The sequence below is a fragment of the Chelmon rostratus genome, chromosome 15, assembly GCF_017976325.1.
Source record: "Chelmon rostratus isolate fCheRos1 chromosome 15, fCheRos1.pri, whole genome shotgun sequence".
In the NCBI taxonomy this organism is placed as follows: domain Eukaryota; kingdom Metazoa; phylum Chordata; class Actinopteri; order Chaetodontiformes; family Chaetodontidae; genus Chelmon; species Chelmon rostratus.
The window spans coordinates 21,631,954-21,641,902 of record NC_055672.1 but is presented as its reverse complement, the minus strand read 5'-3'; the positions used below and the strand labels follow the sequence as shown (position 1 = coordinate 21,641,902).

At 42.7% G+C, this 9,949-nt stretch overlaps 1 protein-coding gene across 1 annotated transcript; it reads right to left on the bottom strand.

Moving 5' to 3' along the window:
• Nucleotides 1–1,168: 1,168 nt before the first annotated feature.
• Nucleotides 1,169–9,263, bottom strand: calm1a (calmodulin 1a). Its single transcript, XM_041954509.1, has 6 exons — nucleotides 9,154–9,263; nucleotides 3,488–3,518; nucleotides 3,182–3,325; nucleotides 2,972–3,078; nucleotides 2,627–2,762; nucleotides 1,169–2,324 (listed from the first exon to the last, which is right to left on the bottom strand). Exons 1-6 carry the CDS (start codon nucleotides 9,154–9,156, stop codon nucleotides 2,296–2,298), a joined length of 450 nt encoding a protein of 149 aa, XP_041810443.1. The 5' UTR covers nucleotides 9,157–9,263; the 3' UTR covers nucleotides 1,169–2,295.
• Nucleotides 9,264–9,949: the final 686 nt, after the last annotated feature.

The following is a 9,949-nucleotide window of genomic DNA, read 5'->3' as shown; positions in this document are numbered from 1 at the left end:
GAAGTAGCATCGGCACCACAGTGCAAACATGAAGTTACAGTGCTTATTGACAGAGCGCCACAGTAATTAAACACGGAGTGAAGCCTCTAGTGTCTCTGTTAGGCTTTAAACTTCCACCTGCGTCAGCTGTTAAAAAAGCCAGAAGATCAGCTTTTCAATCAGAGGCAGGAGGGAGGTATTTTAGGAGATTTTATGGGTCTTAACTTATAACTGCAAATCTGTTTTCATTTTCTCGTTTCATCCCCCCTTCTCTTCCTCTCTCTCAAGTCCTGGGTTTCTATTCTTGTCTTTCAACCTCTTCATCCCCCCCTCCACTTGTGTCCTCTCTTGCTCTCTCCTCAAACTCCCACAGTTTTCTGCTCCCTCTCTTTCACTTCCACCCACCCCATGCCTGGCTCTGTTGCCTAGCAACACCTCCTCATCTGCAGACAGACATTCTGGACAATCTGGAGAAGTCCTTGTGGCACCCCTCCATGCACACTAATTGTACCATTAGATTAGTGAAGACATGTTGGTGTCCACAACCATTGTTAGTGTTCAGGACATTGGCATGTTGGTCAGCTGGACAATCAATTTAAACACTTCCACATTTCGAACATCCTCCTGTAGCACATCCTTTCCCTCATGTGAACAGAATGGTATTGTTAGGACACTGCATTTGTTTATCTGTTGGAAGGATTTTTTTAATAGGTGTATTAACAAGGAAAGATAATAAGTAATGATAATGATATTTAAATACAGTAGATGGAGAGGGTTTAATCAATATCACCTTATTTCTAACTCTTAATAACTGCTCCGGTTTCCCATACTGTGCAACTACTTAGCGATGCAGATACATAAATTGTATGAAAGACTAGTTGCAACTTCATGTAGCATTTTTCTGTTCAAGTCTAGGGTGTTAAAAACCAGACCAACTGTCTGATCCTCTGATAACTGCCCATTTAGAAGATCTAGGAATGTAGGAGTGGACCAATTCCCCTCCCAAAATGTTTAAAAGTGGGTTTGTTTCTGTGCTTACACTTACACACCAAGAAAGACACTGCATGCAATAAGTAGCACAGATGAGTCATTTAAAAGCTGCACTTCCCCCACAGAATCAGCCTTCGCTGAAAGAAGACACAAGTCGGCTCATTTTTAAGAAACAAACACACCAAGACCCAATGCAAGATGTTAGTTCATGGTATTTTATTGGAAAAACAAAATGTAAAGACCAGCATGTACAACTTGGAATGCAGATCAACTGAACTGAACAGAACAGTTGGACTGGGCCGGGCCTCGCCGCACCCACACGCACACACTTACACACGCAAACTCACACACAAACACAAGATAGAAATGCCGCAAAGCACCGACCCCGTCCCCACTAAACTGAAATTAACACCCCTGTCGAATCATGATAGACATGCAACCTTTGAGGCAATATACATCCTAAGTATGCTTCAGTGAGGAATAACCGCAGATTCACTGTTTGCAAATCTCCAACTTTGCAAAAGCTGATACTCGAGATATTACCCCAAATGTTGCTCTTGTACATGATCACCTTTAATGCCCACCCCACCCCTCCAAATAGTCTAGGACACACCCAACGCCTAAGGAGCTCAAATCTATGCCCCACCCAGGCTTCACCGTCAAAAAAGGTAAACACACAAAGGATAAAGCGAGTATCCTGACATGCCAGAAACACAGAATCTAAAATGAGTTCTTATTTATTCCATTTTAATATTTTTCTGAAAAATATCTCTGTCGTCACTGACTTCATTTAGGTAAGCAAACTGCAAAGGTTCCGCTGGTTCACTCACTCCTATCCATCTGTCAACTAACCCCCTCCCTCCTCTCTGTGGGTCCCGGCCCAACAACAGCCGTCTGCCATTGGGCTCTCAACAGTAACCCATCTAAAGCTGCATGCATGAAGAACAGAAAAAAACAGGAAGTCATAGAAGAAAGGCGATTGGCCAGCCCATATAATCATCATGACATCAGGCAGATGGAACCAGGAAGCAGAGGAGCAGTGGCCAAACCAGCCAGCTGCAGGGAGGCTGCTTGGCTAACGAGTTGAGATCTTGATTGGGCAGCTTAGCGCTGGGGGGCGGGGTATACAAGCCAGTACATGCAGATTCATTTAGGTTTTTCTTTTTGTCTTTTACCTTTTTTTGAGCTTGTTTATATGGACAGATTTTCAGTTTTCCAACATTCAGTTTAAGTTGTGTATACAGAACAGTATGAATAAATGTAGATTTTTGCAATAAGAGGTAAGTGAAACATTTGACTGATTCTTTGTCTTAATGTGAGCCCAGTTCATTTGGCGGTCATCATCTGAACAAATTCTGTGGGGAAAAGAAAAACAATAAAAACCCATCAGTTTATGTTGGACCATGTTTGACTTGTGTACTGTAACAAAGCAAAACAATTAAATCAGACTTAAAAAACCCAGCCATGAGACACTCCCTCAAACACACAAAATGCTTCTGTCTATCATCAGTGTGTCAGCTGACATAACTTAGCCCTGTTCCACAAACATAACTAATCATAATACCAATGATAGAAAAAAGAAAATGGTGTCCACAGCTATGTGATGCAATATTATTGTTGTTAATCTTTCAAGTCTCCAGACTTTCCTCTCCAATACCTTCATAGTTGACCTGTCCGTCTCCATCGATGTCTGCTTCTCTGATCATCTCATCTACTTCCTCATCTGTCAGCTTCTCTCCCAGGTTAGTCATCACATGACGCAGCTCTGCTGCGCTAATGTAACCGTTGCCATCCTAGTCAACACACACACACAGCTTTAGTCACACACAGTCTACAATGTCTTTATCAAATATCACTGTCATGCAAAACAGGGGCAAGCAGTTCTCTTCTTAGTTGTCCACATATGTTTAGGCAATATTCTGAATTCAAATGGATGACTTTTGCGTATTACTGCTAAACTACTGATGAGACAAATGTAATACAACACAACACACAGGCTTACCTTATCAAACACCCTGAATGCCTCCCTGATCTCCTCCTCACTGTCAGTGTCCTTCATCTTCCTCGCCATCATTGTCAGGAACTCAGGGAAGTCAATGGTCCCGTTGCCTGGAGGAGAGAAGGTCAGAAGTTATAAATACGACCAGCCAAAGGGTATACAAAGACCAGTTTCACTTAATTTCTTCCCTAGGTTGAGGCAGAATCAGCATACCATCTGCGTCCACCTCATTGATCATATCCTGAAGTTCTGCCTCAGTGGGGTTTTGACCAAGTGACCTCATGACAGTGCCCAGCTCCTTAGTGGTGATGGTCCCATCTCCGTCCTTATCAAACAGGGAGAAGGCCTCCTTGAACTCTGGACAGGCACAAGAAGTGTAGGAATGGATGAAAGAGAAAATATTATTGACAGCAGATGTAAGAGACATTAAAATTGCAGGTGATAATGCATGGGCCTGTGCAGAGAATATGTGTTTATTGCTCAAGATAGTAAAGGAGTGTTTTTATATTGTCACCTTACCTGCAATCTGCTCTTCTGTTAGTTGGTCAGCCTAAAAAGCAAAAACAGACAAAGGAGAAAGGGAAGTGAGAAGAGAACTGGCCTGGGATGCAAATGGGATGCCAAATATGAATGTGAACCCAGGTCATGGACTGACACAATTCATCCTTTACTTCCAAGATGTTAAAACCCTACTTCCTAGCCAAACCCAATCAGCAACAGCCACACGTATACAACAAACAGAAGTCAGAAGAGACCAAGAGATCATACACTGAATTGAGGAAGGCTGTAAGGACACTCCATTAAAACAAGCTTGTGTCAGTGGTAAAGTGATGGGACCACAATGACCAGACACAAGAAGCACTTGGGATGAACTACACTCAGAGTGAGCATATTTATACAAACATCTAGTCACAGCAAAATCATTTCCAGTATGAACTACAACCACACAGTATCTCAAAACTATGAGTCGGAATGTTTGGCTATCCACAAGCCATACATTTACACCAACATACCACCTAGTGATGCTAAAAGCTTCAGCCAGCCCATTGATTTCCCAGCGTGTGCATCTGTGTACAACCTTTATGTCATCAAAGTGGATATCTGTGAGGTCTGCCACTAGCTTCACTGCTTTCGGCTCTGGTTTTTTTGCCTCTCCGCCTCTGCTTCCACGTCCTCTTCCTCCTCCATCCAGCCTTAACCCACCACCTCCTCTGCGCTGCTTCAGATCCACACCTCTTCCTTCTGCACCTCTCCCAGTTACTCCTGGTTTAACGCTGAGGCCATCCAGCGCCCCTCGCACCATTACCAAGCCTTCAGCCAGGCATTCCGCTCGCTTGCTGTTCTGTACAGCCTGTTTTTTAACCTCCGCCACCTCGGTCTTGGTTCTCTGCAAGCAATTTCTAAGGTCCTGCATCTCTCTGACCAGGCTGTCCATGCGGCTGGATGACGAGTCCATCAGCATCTGTAGGAAGGCTCTGTAGTTCCTCTCCTGCTGCTGGATGAGCTCCTTGTAGTGGTGCTGTTGTTCGTCCAAGAGGTCATAGACAGTGGATAGGCTCACCAGCTCGTCCTCTGTCTGGTACAGAGCAGCCTTCTTTAACAGCATGATGAAGGAATGATGGCAAGAAGGGCAGTAATGATCTGTTGGGAGGGGAGGAATAGGTGGACGAAAAAAATGATGGCCAGACATCTATCAGTCGTTCCTGATCTGTGAAACAGATGGACAAAGGGAATGGTGGACAGGAGATTTTGCCATCTCTCTGAATAGTTACATTACTATATGGGTGAGGAAAACACTTGAGTTTGAGACTCGATTTGAGTAAAACAGATTGGTTGTTAGTCTTGCTGAATAGGTGGATAGTTGGATGGACACATGAATAGTAATCAGATGTCAGGATAATTGCAGAACTTGTCCTTCAATTCCTCCAGATTGAGTGGATGCCTGGGTAGATGACAGAAGTTTTCACAATCCCTCTGGAGTGGCATAGGTCACTGGATTGGCACTGACCTGACAGGAGATGTCTCTCTCTTCCATGAACTGGATGAAGAGCTGATGGAAAAGCTGGTCCTTCTGTTGAAGTTTGCCTGGTTACTCGTCCATCTCGCTGTCTGTCTCTCAATAAATCTGTCCACTTAACTGCCGATCTTTCTTTCTGTCCTTGTTTCTTGCAGTGCTGTGAGTGTACGTGACCAGACGCTGTCCTTCCCTGACGGCATCTGACTTCAACTGGGTGAGACTTTGGAGACACCTGCTCCCTATGCCTCCATGTCAGTGTGTGTGTGTGTGTGTGTGTGTGTGTGTGTGCGCACCTGTCTGTCTATCTCCTCAGCAGATTTACAGTAAAGATGGATGCACAGATGAAGTGTCCACCTCCTGCAGTAGTTCAACAGATGAAGAGCCCTCAACACTTTGACAGAGAAAGAGAATGTGTGTGTGTACAGGCCAGGAGGCCTAGCCAGAGGAGGTCACTCCAGTGTGTCAGGAAAATTGATTTAAGGTGTGTGAGAGTAACAGTGTCCAGACTGGGGGGAGGTCACAGAGGTTTTGTGTGCGTGTATATGCATGTGTTAATCTGTGGCCTGTCATCTCATTGCTACAGTTGCAGCTCCTAGGGAGGATCAGTTGGCTGGTCATTGGACCTCCCAGACAGCATCATGGGTCACACCAAATGGCCCCCTCTGACAGGGGCCCCTATCCACACAGTTACAATAGTTTCTGTGAGTGATGCACTCATTTCCACAGGAGTCCACCATGAGTCAGTTCAGGTTTGTTTGAAGTAAACGAGCCAAAATCTGAAACATAAAGGCCCTATGACTTGCATTTGATTGTGCAAACGTGTCATAGAATGAAAAACGAACCTTGAAAATGGTTCGAAAACAAAAACAAAGCAGACTTCTTACAAAAGTCAACCCATGCACCATAAGTGCATATAAGAATGTGCAAGAATAAATTCCAACCTGCACTTGATGCACCAGCTAGTTGGCATGAGCCACGTGGCATCCCCTCACACATCACAGATAGATCGATACTGAAATATTATAAAAAGTCTCCACTGGATTGCTGTGCTGCAAAATAGCATGCAACTGACAATAAATTGATGCCGTGTGGCACAAAAACAGCTGTTTTACAATTAGTGAGTATAATTCTGTGATGTTTTATGATTTACACCTACCCTAGGGGAATGTTAAACTATTAAGTTGTTATTTAGAGTTATCTTATCTTTGCTTCTACTTTAGTAAAGCATTCATCAAAACTTCGTAATAATTTGATAATATGTGTCCTCTACAAGATACTGCCGCCAGCAAAACTTAACAAAATCCACGTTGTTGCTCATGAATCTTATTTCTTTCCTTTCTACAAGTCATGAGTATGTTTTGAGTATTAGTAATAGTGTTTTGTTAAAATAAAAGCCAGGAAGACCCATGTCGTAATATCGGAATCTTTTTCAGAATGCTGTAACATAAAATGAAATTTGGAAACTGCAGAATCTGTTTGGAAGGCTGTAGAAATACTACTCTAAATATGGATATCTAATCTCAATTTTATTATGTATTTCTCTGACCTTGTGGACAGAGAGAATGTGGGGGAGAAGAGGTGAAAATAATGGTCAAAACTGACATGTTTCATCTCCAAGGTATTAGCACTGTCAAGCAAAAATAATGAGACTTTCAGAATTGGGCTGATGATAATGACAGCAATGATGCGTATGTCCATGCATGTGTGTATGCGCTCTATCGTTGGTTAACAAGCTGCTAACCCCTCTAATCCCCAGGCCAAATTCCTCTCAAGGCGCTGCAGTCCTGGCAATACAGACCACATTCCTGTTACACAGTGCGAGTGTAGCATGTAGGCCCTTTGATTTGCTTTTACAGCACCTTTGGATAGTATTAAGACATTTAAGGTGAATGCTGAGTAAAATATACACATCCACTGGGTCTGTGTAGACTATAATGAACTAAGCTGACTGTAAGAACACAATATTTATTTTGTTTCCAGTAAATTATCATTTCAAGCAGGCTTATTATGAACACCTTTCGCATCCTAAGAGCAGTAAGATGTCTGTCTGCTCAAAACAAATCCCACAAATGGAAAGATGTCTCAATCCCACTGACTGCTCCCTACTTCCTGTATCAAACTTTGTCAAACACCTAGCTACAACAACCACAAGCCAACCATGTATGCATGATAACTAATTGAGCAGGTAGTTATACAAATGAATCCTCTTTAGCACTTTTAAAATCTACAACATTCTGATTAATTGCTCAACACGACTGACCCTGAGTCACTGTGAAAACTTGTCAGACTACATGTATGTCAATTACCAAACAACACAGTTTTAGAGCTAATCTAACTAATCTTAACTGAGGTAAGCAAAAGTTAGAAGCAACAATAAATTATGCCTTTAAGAAGTAAAATAAGTAAGCAATTATTTAAGTATAAAAAAATAAACAGCGACAACACCGAAAATAAAAATAAAAATAACAAGTCCACTGGTTTTGGACCCAGGCCTTCTGAAAAGAGAAATGTGCTGGTTTTTACTATAGCAATATAATCAGCAAATATTTCCAAACCAGATGCACTCCAGGACACAAACCACTGTGTTAGCCAGGGCATGTATGTCACGAGGATGTGTCAAGAAATAATAACAAATGACAATTTTCTGTTTCAACCGAAAGTCACTTACTGTGTGATCCAGAAATATTCAAGTCCAAAGATGAATCTAAGTGGCATGTAGCTGCAGGATTTTGTTAAAAACTGATGGAAGTTTGCTGAATTTAAGGGCTTTGATTGTGTAGTCAAAGAGACCGGAGCCGACGATGTGTTCAGCAGACTGCATCTGTCAAACAAGGTTTGCGTCTACTCCAAACTTACACAAATACACCATAAAGAAAAAGTCCACTTTACATTTAATCCATTTTGTTCACATGCACAAAGAGCACTGTATGTGTGTCAATGTAAGCAACTCGCCCCACAAGCTTTAAACTATGATCATGACTGGTGTACGATGCTACCACTCCCCGGGGACTGTTCCAGGGACGCTGAATAAAAGGACGACACTTTGCAATTGTGGACAACAAACCAGATTCTGTATCAGAACTGGAAGGACTGTAAATATCTAGAGACATTTATGCTGTTTAACTGTTTCAGATTTAACAAATGAAAACAGCTTTTCTTGCTTGTTCAATGTCCTGATGTTCAGATACATAAGACAGACCAGATTTTATTAACACCTTACTTCTAACATCAAAAAAACGAGTCGGCTGTCATCAACATGTTCACTTCATAGGTTTACCGACAGCTAAAATATGTGATTTCACCTGTGGCAAAGTGGTCATGAACAGGTCTTACAACATATTTTATGACCTAATTAAGACTGCCAGCTGTTGCAGTCTTTACAACAGTCAAATATTGTACTTTGATAGCTGTTATCGATAATGGTTATGGTAAAAACTGTGAAAATGATGACCCTTTAGAAAGACAACCGGAAGGGTGACAATATTTGACAGCTGTAGGCGCAGAAACTGGGGCCAGAAACGTAGATCTGTCTGTACTCCACCAACACCCTTCAGTTGTAGCTGACTGTCTAATGCCAGTGAATCGGACATTAAATTGGTCGCTGATATCGGCGCAACACCGGCATCCACAATTCTATGCAGAGATTCACCACAAACAAGTCCGTTTCCTGCATCACTCCCGAAACAAAGTGCACAACTCTCAACGCGAAAATGCACAGTTTACTGTTACAGCTGTCGGATAACGGAATATCAGCCACAGGGGATGTAACGCTAGCTGTGATGCTAACATTGGCAGCCAATTGAGCCGTCACAGCTACGGCCAATATGTGGCCGGCAGTAAAATAATATAATAATAATATCGACTACTGTTAGCTGCATTATAATTTCAGTGTGCTGGTACTAACTTAGGCAACGGTGCCGTGGTAAACTTCTCGCTAGCATCTACGAGCCGCTGCGTCTAGCCGCCACAGTGTTAACGGCTAGTTAGCTGGCTAACCCATCGGCGCATCCAATCCCGTTCTACTCGCGCTCTCTGCAACGGGCGCTTCAGGATAATACAACAAAACGAGCCTCCAGGAGAAACGTGACAAACAGCTACCTGGCATTCAGTCAACTCACAATTTCAAGTCGTATATATCGCTAACCGCGGCTAAGAAGCAAACACTCACCATGTCTGAGTTGGAGACGTTCGTCTGCTACCGCTACAGGGAGAGAGGAAATGGACGGCTGCCACTGAACAAGGCTCGCTGGAGGCGGGCAGGCAAGACGAACCACTGCTTTAAGGCTCACTGTATTCCTCCGCAGTGTGCGTGTGCGTGTGTGTGTGGCGGGGGGGTCGCAAGGCCGGATTAGCCTGTTGTGGGGGCATGGGTCGAGCATTTTCTGCGATGTCACATCCAAGTTGTCATTAAGCTCAGAGCACTGTGCTGGAATAATACGAAATTAATAATTACGAAATTGTTGCTCTATGGTTAAATACAATTTAATCAGGAATGTACACGAAATAACCAAGGTCTTTAAACAGGATTTTGACAAAAGCTCCCTGATAATGCAGGATCTCTCATTGATATTGTACTCTCTCTGACAAATTTGCTTGCAAGATATGCAGTGAGCCTGCTGCTTTTTTCCTGTTGGTAATGCAGCATTCATTCTGTGTAATTGGAGACCTAGTAGTGTGTGTAGCGTCAGTATCGCTAGATGAAATGAAATTAAGCCCATTTCTCTGCCATTAAACATATGCAGTCATAAATCAGACACACAAGAACTGGAATGAAGTCAACTGAATGAAACTGTGGACAAAGTTTGGATATGTTTAAACATCGGTGTCTTCTCATCAATCACATTTAAGGTGTCATGTTAAACCTTGATAGTGGTTGGGTATATCTCTCACAGGACTTTAACCATCAGTCAGACAGTTGGTCTATTGGATGGCAAACTCACATGGTCCACTTCAGGACAGTTTCA